This window comes from Physcomitrium patens, chromosome 10 (assembly GCF_059467195.1).
Source record: "Physcomitrium patens ecotype Gransden chromosome 10, ASM5946719v1, whole genome shotgun sequence".
Taxonomy (NCBI): Eukaryota; Viridiplantae; Streptophyta; class Bryopsida; order Funariales; family Funariaceae; genus Physcomitrium; species Physcomitrium patens.
Window position 1 is genome coordinate 14,596,182 of NC_143419.1, and position 23,987 is coordinate 14,620,168.

The 23,987-nt window shown below is 31.0% G+C and overlaps 1 protein-coding gene across 2 annotated transcripts; it reads left to right on the forward strand.

The window, feature by feature from the left end:
- Positions 1-553: 553 nt before the first annotated feature.
- On the forward strand, positions 554-9,336 carry LOC112287880 (N-terminal acetyltransferase A complex auxiliary subunit NAA15). Of its 2 annotated transcripts, none has more exons than XM_024531475.3 (26): positions 554-847; positions 1,842-1,920; positions 2,103-2,185; positions 2,333-2,482; positions 2,621-2,736; positions 2,855-2,960; positions 3,141-3,212; positions 3,506-3,621; positions 3,780-3,912; positions 4,195-4,272; positions 4,435-4,488; positions 4,769-4,839; positions 5,181-5,235; positions 5,355-5,450; positions 5,596-5,724; positions 5,833-5,915; positions 6,031-6,261; positions 6,501-6,636; positions 6,990-7,115; positions 7,296-7,427; positions 7,608-7,664; positions 7,876-7,973; positions 8,160-8,218; positions 8,396-8,495; positions 8,631-8,731; positions 8,938-9,336. In XM_024531475.3, exons 1-26 carry the CDS (start codon positions 794-796, stop codon positions 9,132-9,134), a joined length of 2,712 nt encoding a protein of 903 aa, XP_024387243.1. In that variant the 5' UTR covers positions 554-793; the 3' UTR covers positions 9,135-9,336. The 2 variants fall into 2 exon arrangements, with proteins under 2 accessions (XP_024387243.1, XP_024387242.1); XM_024531474.3 differs by having other exon boundaries at positions 575-847; positions 8,616-8,731.
- Positions 9,337-23,987: the final 14,651 nt, after the last annotated feature.

A 23,987-nucleotide genomic window follows, 5' to 3' on the forward strand; every position in this document is an offset into this window, starting at 1 on the left:
TCAAGTAACCAAAACTAGAATTGTGCATTATCATTGATTCTAGAATTGAAGAAACCACTTTAACTAGCTAAAATAAACACCGACATCAATTTTGTATAGTTGCATAATCCTCTCTAAATCGAAGATATATATATATATATATATATATTGATTTTTTTGGTTTGACTAAATGTATACAATTTATTCCAACACTAATCACATGATAAAACCACATAACTTATTTAACATAGCCAGGTTTATTTATTTATTTATTTTTGCAAGTTCACTTCAAACAATCAAAACACATCCACATGATTTTTTTAAAGACACTTCAACTTTATCTAAATTAGAACATTCTAGTTCTTTCACTGTACATCAACACACAACACAGTGACTAAAACTTCCAGACATTAACATAATTGTTGGGGCAACCAGATACCCGTATACGCGGGTATTGATTGAGCCCGTTGGGTTGAAACCGTGCGAACGACACCGGCAGTACATACATCCGGGTATAATTGGTGCGGGGAAGAAGCGAGGCCCAAGTCAGCCCTAAAGGACGCGGGGTGGGAGTGGCGATGGTGCGAGGGAATGCGAGAGAGAGAGGAAGGATGAGCTTGAGGTCTGTACATCAATAGGCTAGGGATGGCGCAAGTCTTCGAGGCATGAGTCGGCGGGCGAGCGACTCCAATGCAGTGAGTGATGTTCGTAGGAACCCGGCGGAGCGCTTAGACGGATTCATACCACGGCCGAACTGGCTGACTGATTGATTGTCTCTATCGGTTTCTCGTTTCGGGAGCAACAATCAGCAGCAATGGGCGGTCCAGTATTGCCTCCTAAGGAGGCTAATCTCTTCAAGCTCATCGTGGTATGTGGACCTTTCTTAGCTTGTGTTCGGTGTCGGAGAGATTGTTGGATTTTTTATTTTTATTTTTATTTTTTATTTTTTATTCTTGTATTTTGAAGAGGATTTTCATTCTTCTCTCCTCCTCGTCCTCCTTCTTCTATGTGTGTACAATTTGGAAAGAGATTTTGGCGGGTGTAGAGCAGTGTGTGGAGTTTCTATACTCGTGGTGTCTGGTTTTCGGTTCAGATTTTTTGAGTCTTATCGCAGCTGCGACACATTGTAAATTGCCAGTAGCTCAGTTGAAAAAGTTTTGCTTATTATAATTGGATCACTTTTTAGGCCTATCTAATAGCAAATGCTGGAGGAAAGGAATGAAAATTTGCCGTCGAGATTGCCATTTACATTTTTCATGGGCTTGACGTGGTGTGTTCTACGGTGGAATTGGCATTTTCAATCATGTTTGGTTAATTAGAAGTCTAGGATTGAGTCCATGGCCCGAGACCGTGATCCCAAGAATTTGACTTAAATTGGGTTATAATGTGAGAATTAGGATGCTGTCAAGATTTATTTATTTATTTATACTTTTTCGTTTGTACTTGGATGAGTTAGTTTTATGGCACTCAAATTGCTTCTTTGTGTTGTGTCCTCTGTCGAATTCCAAGACATGTGTAGTTCCAGGTTGACCAGAAGAGTCTTTTTGGGGATTCAAGTCACATTAAATTTCTGGATTCACTTTTGTTTTGCAAGAGAGTGCTCCCGAGAATTATAAGCCCTTAATCAAGAATGATCGTTCCTCAAGCCCTTAATTAAGGCATGAAATGAAAAAGTCAGGGCTTGAGGAACGATCAGACTGGTGTTCAGGAGAGATGGCTTTATCTCTTTCAAAGTGGCTCCTATGTATCATGAGGCTCTTTTGCATGTTGTATTACCAGTTTCATGATAACTCGATTAGAAATTTAAAGTCTGAAGAACAGCGTGGTCGTTGACGTTTAGCTTGTTGGGTTTATGAGTCCAGAAATCATATGAAACGAAACAGTACAAAAAGGGGCTGAAGGCGTCAGATCAAATTCTTCGGAAGTTTCCTGAGCATGGAGGTAATCTAATTTCTTTTGACAACATTTAAGTATCTTCAGTTGTTCAGTTCGATTTGGCATCCATGCGAATATCGCTTACTTCATTTTAAGAGCCTACTGGTTTCATACTTGGTTTTGTGACGCATCAATCAAATCTTCTCTGTTACCTGAGCGGTCATAATTAGTGCATGTGACGTGTGCAGAAACTCTTGCGATGAAGGGTTTGACTCTCAACTGCATGGACAGGAAACCTGAGGCTTACGAGCTGGTCCGTAAAGGTTTGAAGGTACGTATTGAATACTTTTGCAAGTTGAAGTTTTGAAATACACGCTATTTTGAAACTAGCACATTTAATCCTTAAATCATTCATTTCTTTTTAATTGACAAATTTCGTCGACGATCGATCTTCATGTTATCACTTCTGTGTGCGCAGAATGATTTGAAGAGCCATGTGTGTTGGCATGTCTATGGGCTTCTTTACCGTTCCGACAGGGATTATCGGGAGGCTATTAAGTGCTATCGATGTGCTCTTCGAATTGATCCAGAGAATATCCAAATTCTTAGGGATTTATCGCTGCTTCAGGTTTTGTGTCCTAGTCTGCATCATTGGTTTTTGATTTCTTCCTCACTAGATGTAGATGGAGGTACCAGTAAAATTTTCTCATTCTCCTTTACTATTAGGGACCTTGATGTGTAAGGAATGACATTTTGTACATTGCAGGCACAAATGCGAGAGCTACCTGGGTTTGTTGAGACTAGAAGACAGTTGCTAACATTGAAGCCTAGCCATCGCAACAATTGGATTGGCTTCGCCATTGCGCATCACGTTAATCAGCAGTAATGCTTCTTAAAACCACTACGAATTTGCATTTTGTGTGTGGAGGCATTTGAACTAGCAGCGTGGGGTACTTGGCGTTTGATTTTTATTAATGATTGAACTCTGGAATTGTACTAGGCCTGCGATGGCTGTAAATATATTAGACGCCTATGAAGGAACCTTGGAAGAAGACTTTCCCCCTGAAAGTGAGCGTTATGAACACGGCGAAATGCTACTATATAAGGTAACGACGGCACCACAAGTCCTCTGGTGAGCTGGTCTTTGATATATAACAGTGTCAATTTTGTGTTTCCCTTGTCTCTTTTTGTTTTCGAAATTAGAAGGAGAGACTATGCCTCACGAGATTGTGACAGTGTTAATCGTGTTTTCCTCTATCTGCGCATTGTTTTCTTTGTGAAATTAGGCCACTTTGTTGGAAGAAGCGGGGCATCCAGAGAAAGCATTAGAAGAGCTTGCAAAGAAGGAAGGAAAAATTGTAAGTCTATTAGTGTTCTAATCGACCCTGAATGATTTTTTAACAGGTTTGTTTTTGCTCTATGTTTATATAGCTGTATACGTTCAAAATTTTAATGTTTCAGATTATAGAACCTTCTTGAATTGTAGTTGTTTTGAGTATATTGAATTGAATAGACTAATCAGTGCTTCTGTGAATTTGGTGAACTTTTATTCAAATGTTTTTGATTCTACGAATTTATCATTAGAACTATTCATTTGGATCACGTGTGAAAAGTTCACACAACGGAAGCATCTCGTCGGTTCATGTCGCAGGTGGACAAATTGGGACTTCGAGAACATCGGGCATCGTTATATTTGCAGACAAATCGTTTATCTGAAGCTGAGGAGATTTATCGGAAACTTCTTGTCGTCAACCCTGACAATTATCAGTACGTTGCTTTGTGAATGCACTCAAGTTTACTGTTTCAACTTCATGTCTGGATGTTAATTACTTGAAGGGAGTATTATTTTACTTTAATTACTGAGTTACTTATTTTATACTTCTTCATGACCGTTATTTTTATTGAAATGTTACTTTTGAGTGCAGCTACTACGAAGGCTTGCAGAAATGTCTTGGATTGATATCAGATGGAAAAGCGTATACTTCCGAGCAGGTGGAGAAGCTAGTGAAACTTTATGATGATCTTCGCGAGAAGTATCCTCGCTCGGCTGCTGCCAAGGTCAGACATTGAAATCTCAGATATTTCATATTTAGGGCATTTCTGTCCAGACTTTTCGTCTTGACGATATGGAGATATGTAGCTAGCATCTAGAGTATGTACGGAAGGCTCTGCTTATTGGTGGCAGCTGATGGCCTCTGACAGTCTACACTATTGGTACCTGTGAATAATTATTTTACTAATTGTTTGGGCGTGTATATGGAGATTATGAACACATGTGAATGCTATTCTGTGATTGGGCTTGTGTACTGGCTCTAAAAAGAATTTGGGTCTTGTGTGCAGCGTATTCCCCTGGATTTCTTGGAAGAGGATGCTTTTAAAGCAGCAGTTAGTTTGTATGTTCGTCCATTTCTGAAAAAGGTTTGTTTCCTCCCTTGATTTGTTTTAAACTTCGTACTCGTTCGTGTGTACTCTTCGTGGTAAAATGATTGAATCACGCTTTTACTAGGTTCTTACTCGTTTTTGGGGTATTTTGGTAGTGGAGAAATGTTGCTTCTTATGTAGCGTTAATGTTTGTTCCAGGGTGTACCTTCACTCTTTACAGACCTTCGTCCGCTCTATAGCAATCCTCGGAAGGTATTGTTTTTACGGAACTATATCTCCAATGTTAATCTAATTTCGTCGGAATTCTCTGTAACCTAGCTGCTAATCAATTATTATCTTTTATTATATGGTAGTTGTGTTCGGTCCTCGTGGAATTAAAAACATGTAATTTGAATGCGGACAGCTTCACAATGTAGCATTGCTCCTACCTATTTCTTTGATGGTGCTATTTGTATATGTATCGTTCGCGCCTTAATATGTGTAAACGCGATCGTGATATTTCTTCCACTGATGATAAAGTTATCGTTTGCAGGTGGAGATTATGGAGGAAGTCTTTCTTGAAGTATCGCAATCTCTTCAGTCTACAAAGACATTTTCTGGCAGGTAATGACTGGCTTTATTTTCTAATACATCTTTAAGCGAACCAGTGGTTAGTGCAGTTCCTGGAGCATTTGCAGTTAAGCCTTGTCTATCGTCCTCCGGAAAATTGTATGAATCTCAATCTTCTTCATAGTTTTTTAGGCCACAAACGATGCTTGATTATGGTACCATAATCCACGTGGAGTCGAGAATTTATCTTACATCTGTGTAAAGTCCTTGCTGTCGATTTGGGTGCTTGTTCCCACTAGAGTTCCACTTGAGCGAGGAAGAGTTTAGCGGTAGGATTAAGCAATGCTAACAGTATTTATTGTGAAGGTAATTTACTGCCGTATTTCTGTGTTCAGTTCTGATATTGAGGCTCCATCAACATACCTGTGGACTCTTTATCTTCTAGCTCAGGTGTGTTGTCTGGTTCCAATGGTTTTAACCGTAACCGATGAATTTCATCTATGATTGGTATTGCCTTTTTTTTTGGAGCGAAATCTGTTTCATATTTTGTGTGTTGCGATATATTTCAGCACTTCGACAAAAGAAGACAATATGAAAAGGCCCATTCCTATATCAATCTTGCGATTGAGCACACGCCAACAGTTATTGACTTGTACCTTGTGAAGGTGCCGATCCTGGAGACCCTGATGTTTGGTTTTGATTTTTTCTTTTTGTTTTAACTAATCTCTCTCTCTCTCTCTCTCTCTCTCTCTCTCTCGTTTTTGACTATTTAATTTAGTGCTGGAAGCATTACTTTCTGCACTTGGACAGGGAAGGATATTGAAGCATGCTGGGGACCCTGTTGCTGCTGCAGCTTTGGCTGATGAGGCACGAAGTATGGATCTTGCTGACCGGTTTTTGAACAGTGAATGTGTGAAACGCATGCTGCAAGCTGACCAGGTGCGTATGATTGGCTCTGTTTATATTCTCTTTGTTTGTGTGTCCTTTTGTAAGTTGAACTATTTTGTGACATTTTGTACTAAACTAGTGTATCTGATTTTGCCATAGGTCGAACTTGCTGAGAAAACTGCTGTATTGTTCACAAAGGATGGTGATCAGCACAATAACTTGTTCGACATGCAATGCATGTGGTGAGCATTTTGTAAAATCTTTGAAAAATTGGGGAGAAGCGATTTGCGCTCTATAGATGTTTGTTGATCATGTGATTATAGGCAAGAGATATCTGATTTATTTGATGTTTTTCAGGTACGAGCTGGCATCTGGCGACAGTCATTTCCGTCAAGGGAACCTAGGCAAGGCTTTGAAGAAGTATTTGTCTGTCGAAAAACATTACAATGACATGGTTGAGGATCAGTTTGACTTTCATACTTATTGCCTACGCAAAATGACTTTACGAGCATACATCCGGATGCTGCGCTTTCAGGATCATCTTCATTCCCACCGTTTCTTTTTTAGGGCCGCCACTTCCGCCATCAGGTACTATTCTTTAGATTTGTTGCACTGTTGTGTATGAGAGAGTTTCTTTCACACTCATTGTCTGCTTTTCTTTACTTGGAGCATAGGACTGCCTCCTTTATAAGTCCCATTTTTTTTTTCTTGCTCTCTAGGTCTTATTTGTCTTCCAAATCCTACTCCTGCAGTGTATCCCCACGAATAATCTGAGCTACACAATGTATCAGTATATTTCTAACATCCCATATTCGTCTTTTTCTCAGGTGTTATATTAAACTCCATGATTCACCTCCAAAGGCAGCAGCAGAACAGCATGAAGCTGCTGTAGCAGGGTTGCCAGCTACAGAACGGAAGAAAATGCGTCAGAAACTTCGCAAAGCAGAAGCAAAAGCTAAAAAGGTATAATGATTAATGTTGTTTTATAGGTTTTCGTATTAGAGTCTCAAAACCAGACAATTGTCAACTTTGACTTGACTGTATTATGTACTAATTTCTTGAGCGATAGAAAGTTGCTAACTATTTCTGTTCATGATGGTTTTTAAGTTATTGTCGGATCATCTTAAGATGTTGCATCTCTGATAATTGACTGCGATCTAATCCCAAGGAAGATCGTGTTCAACGATCAACTTGCATTCGATTGGTTCAGGTATACTGTGGTAGGCTAGTACACTCATTTTGTTTTGTTATAGGTCATTAGTTTTTTGGGTGTTTATGTCATGACTTAAGTATTATCTCTTCCTTGTCATTGCAAGGAAGCGGAGGAAAAGGCAAAGGAGGAGGAAATTGCTGCTGCTGCTGCCGCAAGCAAGGGAGGGAAGAAAGGCACACAAACATCTCGACCTGTAGATACAGACCCAGATGGTGACAAACTGATGAATGTGTGTAAATTCTCTCCATATACATGCATTTGGGCAGCATTTGTTAATTTGAAGCTTGTTATGCGTTTCCGGATTATATTGTTTGTTTATATTGCAGCTTTTCCATATGTTTCTACAAATACGATAGTACGCTTCTTTTGTTTTGGACATCAAATATTTGTCATATATTCTTATGTACAGGTCGAAGATCCTCTAAGCGAAGCACTTAAATATTTGAGACTTTTGCAAGAGCACTCAGCAGATGCTCTTGAAACCCATCTACTTGCCTTCGAAGTGTACTTCCGCACAAACAAGAAACTGCTCGCTCTTCAGGTACTTCAGTTGTCTTACAGCTATTCACCTAAAAAATGGTGCTGATTAGTTATAAATAATCGTTCTAAATTGGGGATTTTGTCTTACTACATAATTGCGTTCGATATCGTTAAACTCTCGTTAACCCTTAGCAGAATATCTGTACCTAATGGCCGACTTTTATGTGCTGTGGGTCCTCAGGCCGTAAAGAAGCAGCTGGCATTAGACCCAAACAGCCCCGATGTACATCTTTGTCTGGTGAGTTGGTTTTCTTCAATTCTCTCGTTTATATGCATTAGAAATGTGGGGTTTAGTGTGCGTGTTTTACGGTTTAGGGGCATTGGGTATATTTTAATTTTCATGGAGGCCTTTTTGCCGTTTCGCCAGAGTTCTTGATGCCTGTCAAGCCACTGGTTTCTCATGAGTATCTTTATTGATAACGGTATATTGTTGTGATTTTTTATACCAGATACGCTTGTTTGAGTCATTGGACAAGCTACCAAGCCCAGATACACATGCTGAGAAGATTATTCATGACGTTATTGCATTGGAGAGAGGGTCACTGAAGTAAGCTTTCTTGTTGTTTCATGTGTGTGCGACTATGAGGAGTATTTTCTAATATTTACCGTAGTTATTAGTTACCATTGTGTTCACAGAATTTGGTTGGACAACCAATCGGTCTTACTGCAAACTTCTGGCTGTGTGTTTCGAAGATGATGCTAAATTGACTTGTAATCAATGTTCATTTTACAGGGAGCTGGGAGAAAAATCTCTTCTGGATGCTAACAGAGATTTCCTGGATGCTCATTCCGGTCAGTTTGACTGTGACTGTACTTCATTTGTTTTATGCTTTCTACATTATGTTCAGCTGAAGATGCTGGGTTCATCTGCTGTCAACGTTATATCAGATGGTTTTGTAGCATCTGAATACATTATTCGTGTTCAAACCTGAGGAACAGTGAAAGTTCTAATTCTGGTGCATATTACAGATTCCTTGAAGCATAGAGTTGCTGCAGCAGAAGCTCACCTTCTTCTGTGCCCGGATGCAAAGTCAGATGCAATCAAGATAATTGTAGAATTTGCTGAAAGGTATGCTTAATTATCTTCTAGTGCGGGAGAAAATTCCATGTCAATTTTTAGCTAAGTCAATTACTAGTGTACGATTATCAGGTATTACTCTCGTACGCAATCCTGATCGTGCTATCATAGGACTCTGGAAACCAGGGATTCATTAGCAGCAATGGACACCTCCAACGAATGGTTTCTTAAGGATTGCATAGCAGTACATCACTTCTTGGAGGCCTTTAAAGATGAAACAGCATCAAGTAAGCTAAGTAGAACAGTGTTACGATCTTCTGTGATGTGTATTCTATGAGCAGCACTGAGTGCTCTGAAAATGTCAAGTTCTTGACTTGTCTGTAATTTCTATCTACTTCTGATAGAGTTCACCTTCCCGAGCTATGTACTTAAGGAGTTTGTAACTTAATAAGCATGCAGTTAGGTTCTTACTTTTGTACATTTCAAATTGCAGAGTGGTCGGCACGTTGTGAAGAGTTGTTCCCTTACTCAACATATTTTAAAGGTGCTAAAAGCTCTGCAACATTAGGAGTGGCAGTTACAAACGATTCAAAGCACTCGGAGAACGGGGAGGTCGAATCTGATAGCGTAAGGAAGGAAACACTCACTGACTCAGTGAATGGTGGAGTCAGAGATTTAGTTTTGAGTTGAATGGAAGGTCTTTTAGGTTGTATTTGATCTCACTTATCGAGGTCGTCCTTCTGATGAACTTGGTACATTAGGGATGAATCAATTAGATTCTTTTGAAAGGAGTTCACACGAGTCACTGTGATTTTGTTGAGAGAGGAGTACAAGTGGATAATTTGTTGAGAAGCTACTATAAATGTGCATCATGACTTCTGTTCAAGTTGAACTTTTGATCTCGAGGATTTCTTGAACGCAGAGGCAGAGAGGTGCAAAGTATGCTGAATGTAGAAGTATTTTTGTCGATGAGTTCTTGGAATTCGATAACTCGTTGTGGTGCGTTATGTAATAATGAAACATATGGTCATTGGGCGATTCCTACGTATTGGTCGATGGTTTGCTTCATTACGATGCGCAAAGTATTGTAAGCAGTGCGACAAAATGTTCCTTTTGTTATTAACAGAATAGGCAGCCACGTGAATTTGATCAATGGGTTTAGTCGGGATATCAGTGAGACGTAGAAACCTCTTGGCACTGGAGAACTCACATTTTATTATAGAAATTCGCACGTCAACATGAGTACGTGTTTATTCGATTCCTGTAGAATCCTAAATCGTCCTCACATATTAACTACGTTATTAACGTGTCACTCATGTGACCAGGTTTCCATGTCTAAATCCCTGAACCCTAAATCATGGAAACGCAGAGTAATGTAGTGTCCCTCATGTGACCATTCTGCGTTTCTATGCTGAAGTGATTTTTCTCTGTTGTATGTTGTAAATTGCATAGTATGTTTCACAATGTTGAGAAGGAGCTAGGCATTTAACCCAACCAGATTTCTTAGAATAGGGTAAAGTTCCAATCCAGCCAAGCAAAACTCAGCCTCATCATCAAGGACCTTGTTGAAGTCTACGATTGGCACATGACGACGGAAAAGAGCGAAGTTGTCGTCCCAATTGTGCGTTGTTTATGTTCTCTTCGAAATGTTGTACTACTTCTAGCATCACTATACAATAAGCATTTGCAATTAGTTGAAAACCTTTAAAGTTTTATAGTTCTAGTAAATATAGCTTTTGATTATTTGATCATTAATACATGAACGATTTTTTTTAGGCATTGTTCACATGGAAATTTGCAATAATTGTTGGATAGTGATAAATACTTTGCTTTCATTGCATGATGTTGATTTGGATAAATGTATGTAGCAATTGTCTTTATGCAATAAGCATCAATTTAATTTTTATTATAAGTAAATTTAGAATTGATACAAAGTAATTAAGACTTGTATTAGTTTTAATTATTTGTAATAATTAATAAAGAATCATAATTAATGTCTTTCCAAATGTATAGAAATCAAATGAAATCCTAAATCTAATCCTTTTACATACATTTTGCATTTATCTCATAGATATGTAATTAGGATTAGTTAATGAACTAATCCTTATGAATAGTACTAAGTAAGAACTATATGTAGTAAAATGGTTTAATATATTCTCTCTCTAATTAATATATACTCTTGAAAATCACATGATATTAGAGCACATAGTGCAGGCCTTACACCAACTATAGGTTGGATCAGTCTCCTAATTACAAAGTTACATGTTATCTAATTCTGAACATAGTACAACTCAAGAAACATGGAAGGGAGTCAATGGTGCTAGTATCAAAGGCATCACCTCCATAGATCCTATAGGGATTCATTCCACCTTAGTAAATTGACAAGCAATCAATACAATTGTACATAGCGGTAAACAATAGATGTGTCTAATCTTAAGTCAAGTTGACTAGAAGGCCTAAAAAATAACCAAGTTTGGTTCCTTTGTATGAAACATATATTAAAACAACATAGGATGTGGGCTTATTGCAATGCTCCAACTACAAAAAAAGATGTTAGAGAAGCTGAAGTTGATTGTAGAAAACTAGTCCTATCAGCAATAAAGGAATTAGTAAAAGATACATTGATTATTATTCTAGGCAGACTCCACAACCTATATAAGTGTTATAAATATAAAGATATAAGAAGTGGAGCACTTTACATGAAGAAATTGGATGGACAACATCAAACTTCAAATCTAATGGCAAGACCACATACACCAAGAGTCAATTACCAATAACAATCAAGGGATTGTACAACCATAAGTAGAAATAACTTTAAGAGGTACAAATTTCAAATCAAAGTTTTGAAACAAGAAAATCAATCAAAACACTCTCATTTGGACAATATTTGTAGTTACAAGAAAGAACACAAACTTGATAAAAAAAAAAAAGGTGTGAATTCAAAAAAACTATAGAACAAATAAAGAATCTTGACAACAAACTCAATCAACTCAATAAATGTAGGGGAAGCAAAATGCAAGCAAACCTTGTAGACTAGAAGCATGCCAATGCAATACTTCTCTTAAGTAGTTTGAAGACTAATATAAAAGATATCATTAAGATTTGTCTCATTGAATCTATTGAAGTCAATTTATTGAAGCATACCACTATTCTTATTCACAACACAAATTGAGAATAATGTTACAACTTTATAGTCCAAGACTATTATATTAAATATAAGGTTTTTGGGTGCAATTAGACATGGTCAAATACTATCTTTTATTAAAATGAACTCCACCACCTCATATGTATATGGTAGCTCTTGATAATATGTGACAGCTGACATCTCTTCTTCACTCAAATAGATGCCTTAGCTTCATACTTCATTAGATTTGAGCATGTAATGGCTCTTTGAAGAGCTACTCAGTTCTTATGTATATATACAAAATCTCACATCCTAAATTTTTTTATAATATACTTTATGAGAAAACAAAGCCATAGATCATATTAATACAAAATAACTAACTTCTCTTTATTAAAAAAAAAGGCACCACAACTTCATACTAATTCGTCTTCAAGCAAGTCAAAGCTTTTTAAAAAGCTTATAAAGAGAGAAATGACTCTTTAAAGTCTCAAATCCAAATTTCAAATATTCTTTGAAAAAACCTCCAAAACAAAATCGTGAAGAATAGTTGGCTCTTTTTTTATCCAAAAAAGTAACAGTGCTTTATAATAACTTCTCTTAGGATAAGTGTGAGATTTTTGGAAAGCTTACAAAGAAAGAAATAAAATTTTAAAATCTCAAATCCAAATTCAAATTACACTCTGAGAAAACTTCCAAAGAAAAACCCTAAAGAGAGGTTGGTTCTTTTTTTATCCAAAAAGATACTACTACTTCATAGTAATTCCTTTCAAAGTGAGTGAGAGATTTTTGAAAAGTTTATAAAAAGATAAAAAATTCTTCAAAATCTCAAATCTAAATTTATATAATATTTTATACTATTTTTATATACTACACCACTTTTCAACGTGATAACGTGCTATATATTCTTAGCATATAATAAAATTTTCTTTCAATTGGATGCATCTCTACTAAAGGCTACTTACTATAGTTCATAAAGAATATATGCATCATTAGCAATATTTCTACAAAACATGTGCTTGTCATAGCTACTAGAATCACAATAGAGGACTATATTAGCTTTTTATTTATTATACCAATCGCCATAAGATTCAAAATCCAAAAAAAAATCAAGAATTAGATTGTATATTTCTTTAGCATTGTAGACTAGGCCATCTGAGCTTTGATTCATCATATGAACTTTTACATCAAAATTTGGTCATATAATTGGTACAATTATCACAAGTTAAAATATGTGTATAACATATGCTACAATAATAAATAAGCTTGGAAGAAATTTCTTTGCATCAATATTTCTACCTTGTATATACTATTATTTGTGGCCTATTTTATACACAAGCTTATAATGATGTTCAATACTTTGTCACCTTTATTGACAACTATAATTGACATATCATTGTCTCTTTTATCAAAATCAATGATCAATTACTTTTCAAATTCTAGAAATTCAAAATACAGTCTGAGATAATTATCAAGATGAAATTGTACACCTTTTGTATTAACAATGACAAAATATGCGTCTTCAAAGTGATTACAACCTTTTATAAAATACACAATATTACATATCAAATAATTTAATTATATATACTTTAGAACAACAACATTGTGGAACAAAATATTGCTCTCTCTTTATAAAATTGTATGCTGTCTACTTTATTAAAGTAGTCTTTTTGAACATTTATGATCTAAAGTCATTTGCACCATTGCATACTTACACATTTGATGACCAACCAAATCTTTCATTGTAAAGACATTAAAAGAAGCTTGTACTAATAAAAAATCAGACCTCTCATATCTATGCATATTTGATATTAAAGTATATATTCACCTAAAAAAATATTATCATACCAATTAGTAGACAAGCCACCAAGGCCTTTAATTCAATAGAATCACCACAAATTAAGACAAAGTTCCAATCCTTGTAGGAGAATCACAAAGCAAGTCCATGGTTAATAGTTTGGAAAACAAATAGTTGATACAACCTCACCACTAATCAAAGCACTATATAGAAGTGAATATACCATGGTTATGAAACTACTTTATGAATTCCAATTAAGGCTTTGTCATAGATTTTTGCAAAAAAGAACCATTACTCTAATACAAAAACATAACCATTGTCCTATTAATTACTAATCAAAGTGGACCTACAATAGCTTGGAACAATCCATAATATAAAAAAATTACAAATAATTTAGAAAATTAAAGAGGATCAAAACTTGACAAAAATGAATTAGTTGTGATAATAATTAGAGCTCAAGTGTTTGATAACTTCTAAAATAAAAAAAATTAACAATACTAAAAGAAAGGAATATAACAATAAGAACACTATCAATGATGAATAATAAAGAAAAAAAATCTAATTTAAGAGAGATAGATTAGTGTTAAAACAAAAAAAATCTATTAATATCACTACAATCTTTTGCACTTTAAGAAAAAAAAAATCTATACAAGCTAGCTACTTCAAGTGTTGGAACTATAAGTATTATTATTAAAGTGAAGTAAAAGCCATAAAGATCTTATCAACACTTCATTGCCATTGATAATGGATAATTCTTATGATAAAAATAGTAATAAGAAAAAATAGATTTTTTTGGTCACTAAGACTACCAATACCAAAATAATGATGCTAAGCCATCCTTCTACATCACATGTAATGGCATGACTTTAACTAAGCCAAATAGAACCACCAAAATTGCAATGTAAATAGAATCTCGATAATCTAGGAATTTTTTTGTAGAACAAAGATAAAAAGATAAAAATGATGTTGAATGAGCCATACTACCTTTAAAAAATAACCTTGATGAAAGATTCAATGCTACTACTAGTTGAGGATCCTCTTTATAACTATTGTCACAACTCTGTAGAATCATAAGCTCTTAATATATTGTGTAGTACATTCTAAAGCCAATTGCCATAGAAATAAGGCTAAGAAAAAAAATCAAAGTTCAAAATTGTAAAGATCAAGAAGAAAAAAAAATCCAAATCTTGAATTGCTTTAGAAACAACCCAATTAATTAGAAATTTTCTATACTAAATAATAATTATTTTTAAGTAAGCAAATGATTTAATTGATACTATCCTACTATAGTTGCTATAATAATACTGCATCCATATAATTAAATCTCTAAACTCTTTGCCACATCATAGCAATAAGATAAGAAAAAATAAAGTATTACAATAATTATAATTGTAATATTTTCATACACCTCTAAGATAAAAAAAATTAAATTAGAAAGCTTTGACACTCTTTTAACAACTATTGTACAAGAAAAACAACCAGCAACTACCAAAAAAGAGCCAACATCAATTGAAATTTATAACTATGCTGCAAAATAGTAGGGATTGTAGTAAAAGATCACTACAATCTCCATCTCCAAAAAAAGACTGAGATAGAAAAAAAAAGAAAAAAAAAGGGAAAATATCAAAGTTTGTTTGAGCTTCTTGTCAAAAATTTCTTTAAAAAAATTAAAGCTTCAAAATCTAATATTTATAAAAATAAAAATAAATTGATTAGAGAGATTTAAAATCCTATTTAAATTAGGAATTTTCTTATAAAATTAAAATTCCAATACTACAAATTTAATAATATAATAAGTCTCTATATATAGTATAGAGCATATTAGAAATAAATACTATAAGAATGGAAGAAAAAATAATTATTCAAGTTACTAAAATTAGAAAAAAATAAAATATAAATAATAAAAGTTGGAACTTGAAGGGAGTGCAAAATTTATGTAGCATATTTTGAGATTCTACAGCTTGATGATTAGAATCCAAAAACATATATATATATATATATATATATATATAAAAGAATTATTAAGAGTTGCTTAATTCTTCTTAGATAATTTGTTGTCATAGACATACATATTTGCTTAAGTAAATAATATTAAGTAGAAGATAAAGATAGATAGATTTAATAATATCTTATGATAAAACTTTTTAAAAGCTTTATAAATTTAGATTATATTTTTTCTATATTTGTAATTGATTGATAGATTAAAAACTTAATCTACAAATTAGCCTTGTATTGTATGTATTGGTAGCTCGTGATATAAGCTAATCATATAGTGCGCACATAAGAAACTTTTCTTATAAGTTAGATATATGTCTTATAAGTTAAATATGTGTTAGAGGTCCTATAAAACATTGCCACATAATTCCTAGTTAGATAATATATATAGAGACAAAAATGAAGCCTTTTAGTTTTTTTTCAAGAGATTGTAAATTTTTTTTCTTTGAAAATAGCTATTTTAGATTTATATTATACCATATTTAAGTGATTATTTATTCTTTTCGAATGACATAAGAGTACATTGATTCTTTGATTCTTTGAGAATTATGTCGTTAATAATTTGACAAGAGTCGTAACTCATTGTTCTTATTTTATTTTAGAAGTGAGTGGATTATTCTATTTCTATTATTATATTTTGAAGATTGAATATTTTACAATTTTAAATTAATATTTAATTTTTTTAATATTAATTTTTTTTAAAAGAAAGAAAACCTACTCTCATTATCAAAATTTTCATTTAGTAATAGAAGTGTGGATGACCTTCTTTTAAATTAATTTATAGATTTCTTTTGAATTATCTATAAAAAAATAAATTATAGATGCTATTTTGAGCAAAAGTGAGAATAGATTTGTAACCATTATAGATCTTCAAAAGCTTATCATTACTTGTAGGATAGAAATTTCACATATTTTTAATATCAATCATAGAGGTAGTATTCTTATACTTTTGGAAGAAGTCAACATTGATGGTTAAAGTCTATTATAAAAAGTTATGCAATTGAAATTAATAAGTAGATCAAGTTTATAATTGAATCCAAAAAGTCTTGCTATTATAAGTATAAAAGAGGTAAAGATAAGTATGCTAGAAAAGTTTGATAGAACAAGTTCAAAGTTTTGAAAATTTCTATAATAAGTGAAGCTCTACGTAAGATTATATCTTTCCTAATACTTTGATGGATTTACTCAAATTGGATTTATAGATGCACTTCTATATATGAGTACTTTTTCTTAGTTTGTATTTTTGATGAAAAACAATTTATGACTCTTTTACGATCTGAATTTATTTTCAAAATATTTATGGCCACATTTGGAAAAAATAATTAAAAAAAGATAGAAAAATCTAAATTTTTTATCTTTGAAATAAAAATTATATTTAGCTACCATATATATCATTTAATTCTAAAACCTTGTTTGTAACATAGATTGGAATGAAAAAGCCCTTATCAATCAATTTTGATATAGATTGAAAGATAATATTAAAGATTTATTGTTGATAATGCCAAAAGTAGACTTTTTAAAGTAATTCATTGCTTAAGCCATTCAATGCAGCATTTGACTTTTTAAAAGACTCCAAGAATAAAGATTTGATTGAAAAAAATATAAGTTAAGTTATAACAATAATATCTTAATTTTCATAAGCTTATTCATCAAGATCAAAGCTTATGTAAATTGACACAATAAATTTTAAATTTCTTATAAGGCAAAAAAAAACTTCACATTGTCAAGGAGATTTGTGATTTATTATAGAAAGCCTAAGCACACTGCTCAACATTATCCAAAGAAGCAACATAATCACAAAATGAGGAGTATGGTAGCCAAATAGAACAATGTGTTGAAAAACAAATTTTTTCAATCATATTAAGGATTGTGCGGTTGAAATCTTATATAATATGCAATAAAGATCTTATTTTCTCTTCAGATCCTTCACCTTGCTTTATAATAGAAGTTTTTTTAGGACCTAAAAATTACAATTTTTTTGCTTTATTAGATTTAAGAGTATTGGCTTTTTTTTATAGACAAAGATTTTGTTAAAAAATCAAAAATATTTTTAGTAAAAAAAACTAAATATGTGCATATAGAAATTATAGATAATCATTTATTTTTCTTTAGAGATGTTATCTATAAAACTATTATTTTTAATACATCAATTAAAGATTATAATAGCTTAGAAATATTTAATATAATTAGATTTCTTTCCAATTTAGTTATTTTAGGATTATTGTGGCTAAAGAAGTATAACTCTTAAATAAATTAGAATTCTTATAACTATGATTTTCTTATAGTTTAATTTAAAATTTTGATGGTCAAGTAAAAATCTGTAAATTCAATACAATCAAATCTTTCTTCATAGGTATAAGAGCTTCCATGCATGCTACAAAAGAAAGGTCACATTTTGCTATATATGCCATATTTATTTTTGATGGTAGAAAGATTTTAAGTAGTATTATAAGTTAATATCAAGATAATCAAGACTTTTTTAAGAAAAAAATAGAAATATTCTTCTATAGCATCATTCCTATGATTGTTCAATTGATTTTTAAGACGAAATTCAATTGCAATTTGAACCAATTTATAAATTATTATAGAAATAATTGATTACACTTAAAGAATATATTGACAAAAATTTGATTAAAAATTTGATTAAAAATTTCATAAGCTACTCTAAATTTCTAATATGAACTCCTATCTTATTTGTGAAGAAAAAAAATAAATCTTTGTAAATGTATGTAGATGATCAAAGACTCAATAAGATTACTATTAAGAATATGTATTCTCTACTTTTGATTTTAGGACTTTCTAATCATCTCAATCAAGCAAAGAACTATACAAAAATAGATCTACAAAAAACATATAACTTAATATGCATTAAAGAAAGAGATGAATAGAAGATACTATTTCAAATTAGGTATAGATATTGTGAATATAATGCCATGCTTTTGGAATTCAAAAATGCACCAGCTATTTTTCAACATCTAATAAATGATATTTTTTTATAATTTTTTTATGATTTTATTAAGTATTATTTAAATAATATTTTAATTTAATTTTAGAATACAAAAGAGTATGAATTTTATGTTTGTTGTATATTAAAAAAACTTGAAGATATACGATTATATGCCAAGATGAAAAAGTATATATATATTTTATATTATTTAATTTGATTTCTTAAGATATATCATTTCAAATAATAGCCTTATGATGGATCCTAAAAAAGTCCAAATTATCATGGATTAAAAGATTCTAAGAACAATAAGAGACATACAATATTTTTTAAAATTTGTCAATTACTATAAGATCTTTATTAAAATAAAATTTCAAATTATATTATAGAAGAACTTGAATGAAAATATTTTAAAAAAATTATATTATAAATATAAATAATAAATAATAAATTAATAAAATTAATAAGTGATAATGGTGTCTTCTTATAGAAGTAACTTCTATTTACTTTATAGAAACATAAAGAAGCCAAATCAAAATAAATGAGATAAATGCTTAATAAAAGCATCTTTAGAAAGAAGTTAAGAATAGGTTTTAGCAAAAATTACCTCAAAATATCAAGAATTGATATTTAGAGAGGACAAAATGTAAATCAAAGTTGAAATCAAATCCTAAGGCTTAAAACCATGTACCTACAGCAATTTTGGAGTTCTTTGGATGTTTGAAGAGTGGGATTAAAGAATAGACTTATGAAAAGATGTTTATAAGTTGATTTCATATGATTTGAAGGCATATTGAGTTTTGAAGGCTTTTCAAAGTAAGAAATGTATTTAGTAGATTTGAATTTTAAAAAATATAAATATAAATATAAATTTGAGAATTTTATAAATGTTGTAATATATTTGTAAGTAAAAATTTGTTAATCTATCATTTTATTTATTTTGAGAAAGAAGGCAGCCAACATTTGAGTAGTTTAGGAGCATTATTTTTCAATTAGTAAATTTGATTTAAAAAAAATATGTATGTTTGTTAATTTCTTATTTAAGATTTGTTAGAATTTTATTGTATACACTTAAATTGTTATAAATTTGAAATAGTATAAATTTTTTTGTTAATTTCTTATTTAAGATTTGTTAGAATTTAAGTGTATCTTTTACAACATCTATTGCTATTATAGATTTTTAAGAAATATAATATTAAATAAAGAGATACAATTTATATTAACATTTTAGAAATTCTTTTCAAAATATTGAAGATAGTAATTTATTTATTTATTTATTTATTTTCATCCTCAAAGTAATGAATAAATGCAACAAATGAATCAAATTTTAGAATAGTATTTGAAGTATACCATCAATTACTATCAAGATGATTGAAAATTTTTTTGCCATTGGATGTATAGATGTTGCAATAGTGTTTAAGTAGCACATGAGCATATTGGATTGAATAGTCAATTTAAGAAAAATACACTTAAATTGTTATAAATTTGAAATTATTATTTTTAGTGAGAGTTAACTTTGATACTTCATACTAGTAAGACAATAATCCTAGAATTTCTAATAAAAGAATCTCAATAATATTTATGATTACATTGCAAAAGTTTATTATTGAAGTCACCTTTGAGTGTCTTAGCATTACAGTGAATCACACATTATATAGGTAAAAAATTTATAAATTCTTGTAATTAGATAATAAATTTAAATTTATTCCCATTGATCATTTTAGTCAATTATAGTGTCCTTTGTACCCAGTCACTGAAGTTTGTTTTTGAAAAGCTTAAATCCATGTGAAGTAGAACTCTTTGAAACTCATAGTCACCTATTAAAAAGCTATCATTTTGTTGCATGTATATTGAAATCTTCTAGCTTATATTGATTCTAAGAAATATGATGTTTATTTTACTTCTATACTAATATTAATAATACATGCATGATAATGTGGACTTAGCTATAAGAAACGCATTATTATTTCAGGGCATCCATTTGCTTGACATTCCTTGTAAAACCTCTGATGTAAATTGTTTGGCAGATTTTTACTAGCAAGTACCTTGTCTCTAAGTATGCAATTTTATTATGCTTTATTTCACCTATAATTTGTGACCACAATTTCTATTATCAAATCAGTGTTCTTTTAAGTAGAATAAAAATTCAAATTATTGAGTTGATAAGTTTATTTATTCAATTATAATAACAATTTTAGTATAAGTTATTTGCTAACCGTCAAGTGTTGCACATCACTAGATTGCTATCTTGACCTAATCTAACTTCATAGGATATAATTTTTGAATTTTAAAAGTCTAATTCATGATTTATAAGTATTCAGATTTTAAAAATTAAAAATACCTCAATCATTTAGAGACTTCAATGTCACATGGCTATATTTGATGCCAATCTATTTGTTCCATGTAGTAGAAAAAGATCCCCAAGTTGTGGTTGCTAGAGAGCCATTTTGTAGTACCTATTGATGCCAAGTATATGACTTTTTACTTAATATGGTCTATGAATGCTATATGTATGAGCCTTTGAAGAAACCTCACTTATTTACAATATAAGATTAGAGTGTTTTTAACTACAAATAATACATTGTGACCACAATTTTTGTTTATTTTTGGTGCTGTTTTATATAAATTGAAACACCTATTCAAATTTTAATCAATGTCTTCTTTGTCTAATGTACCACTGATATTTTTACTTTATGGCAAGGACCTCACTTGTCTTTTCAAGTATCTGATTATGATGTTGCTATCAATATCCTAGAGGTATTTAGACTTCCACAATTTGCCCTTGCTTCTATATGTGAAAATGTAAAGATCTAATAAATTTAACTAATGAAATTGTTTTGTTGCTTGTTCTTAAAATTGAAGTTGCCACAATAAAGATCTTTACAGTGCTAAAGGTTGCAGGATATTTTGTATTGTGTTATTTCATTTGTAACAAGTTATTCTTTTAGAGTAGAAAAAAGATAATATTTTGAGAAGACTTAGCAAGAATGTAATATTAAGAAATGCTTCTTCTTTGATCTTGATAATAAACTTTGGATTCTATTCTTAAGAAAATACTTTTCTATTGATGCAACTTATTAATTTGTAACACTTGTCAAAAAAATATAATAATATTAAATGAATCTCAATTATTATTTTTCTATGATAAAATTGAATTCAAAATTATTTATCATTTCTTTTGAAGATTTATTGATAATAGACTCCAATATACCTATGCTATATCTATTTAGATTTTGTTAGTATGCAAAAGAGGGATTGATTTTATGAAATCTATCCAATTACAAAATAGGGCTATGCATTATGTCCAATTTATCCTACTAAAATTCTCAAAATTTCTATAGTTATTTTAAAATAATATTATAATAGAATTGAACTAACTAAAATTAGGATAAATATTAATTGCATGGAATAGTTTGAAAATTGGTAATTAGTCAACACCCACAAAAGCTATATTTGAGAATCATTTAAGATAGTTGGAAATTTTTTTGTTAGTAGATGAGATCAAAGTCTAAGCTCATGCTTGAAGAAAGGCTACATTAAAGATTAGATGAGTTAGTATTTCCATAATTGAGGAAATGAAATGGTACTTAGGTATGGCATTTGAGTTGTGGTAATTTCCAACCTAATTCATATTCCTTCAATGTCTACCAAATGCATCTCTATTGGCATATTATCATTGGACATTAAATACAAATTGATGTAATAATGAAAAAATAGGCATAATATCTTCTTTTTAGATTTTATCATATCTTAACCAATTGATAAAATTATTGATCTTTAGCACTAATAATCTGGTTTTCTTTGCTTTATATAATTGGCATGATTTTAGTATTTTTAGTATCAAAAATAAATCATGTAATTAATCTTTCATTTACAAATTATAATCATGATTCATATGAATCAATGGAATTGATTTATAAAAAGTATTATGATTTGTATGTTATTCAAACATGGAAGGTTAAGTCTGGTCGTATTAGTTTTATTAGCTAGTATTTCTATAATTGTCTCATTCACCTAAATGATATTAGTCTATAAGATCCTATCTACAAAAATTGTGGTGATATTTTATTGAAGCTTTGAACTATTCAAATGAAGTTTAGAATGAAGAAACATTAGCTTAACTTATAGAGTCTCTTAATGAAGGCCAAAAAAATTAGGTAACATCAACTATGATTTAAACAACCACTGCCACATCTACCTCTATTTCCACCTCAATTACCACCATAACCACCATCTCTTCCTCTAAAGCCTCTTTGACCTTACCAGCCTCTTCTACTAAAATTTCTATCTTCACTGTTACTATAGTCTAACTTTACTTACAACTCATATAAAGTGTCCAAGACTTTGACTATGAAATTTTTACCTGTTTGTTTAGCTATAAATTCATCTATATTTTTTGACAGGATGTCAAACACTTCTCCCTTCCTATCAATAATAAAATTCATATATCTAACTTCATCAATAATGATTTTAGGTAAGAAATTTTGTAGATAATTAAATGCATATATAGAAGAATACATTGATGTATTTGCCTTGAGGATTATGGTAGTAGAATAATCATGGAATGTAACCAAAGATCTTTTTTTTAACTCTATTTGATTTGAAATTTTAGTAATGGCCTTAGCAAAGATATCCAAAATGGACAAACCATTGCTCTCCACAAAATCCTTACCTACTTGACAAAATAAAGGCACCTTAGTATTAGACATAACAAGCATATTATTTATTGTGATATTGCTCCTTGTCTTAGTAATGTTTAAGAATTAAGAGGTAGCAATTTTTTCAAACTTAAATCTTACCTTCTTTTGATTTCAGGAACCATATAATTTTCCTTTTGATAAAAACAAATTATAGAAACATCAATAATTTCAACACTTTATGTCTGAATAGACTAATGAATGTAGGTTTTTGCATGATAAGGAGATTCACATTGTAAAAGAAACACGACATATTGATTAAACGGCTAGTGTTGAATCTCTAATAGATAAGGTTTGAAATAAGAAAAAATGATATTTATCAAATAAGAGAAATCAAATATCTAAATTACTAAATGTACATCATTTACATCCAACTCTTTGGCAGCAATATCAGTTCCAACAAGTACACTAAATGTTTCCAAAAATCCTTGAAGCATAATATTTTGCTGATTTTGATGAATATTGCATGTTATATGTGAAGTTTAAGATCTTTATGTTTTTATTTTTAATATAAAATAATATTAGTGCTAAATAATTCGGATTTAAGATTTAAAGGTTTGAGATTATATAAGTATGCTAGATTACTTTGATATTTGTTTTTCAAAGATTTGAAAAGATAAGTAGCAAATTTTTGATGTTTGTAATTCTAACTATGAATTTATAATGGTCTAAAAGTCTTTAAATTTGCAAATATGTAAGATTTGACTTTACAATTTAGGATTTAAAAAATATCTTAAAAAAAAGTGAATTTTTCAAGGAGAATTTTGACATAAACTATTTTTTATTTTTAGAGATTTATGATAGAAAATACATATATAATAAGGATAATATTCATTCATTGTGGTAACTATTGATTGTGGTTAATTTAAGTTTATTTTAATTCTTTAATCCTACAAATAGGCTTTATAAATTGTATGTATTTAGAATTATATAGAATTATTGGTAGTATTATAATAAAATATAATTAGAAATAATAGTTGATATTAAA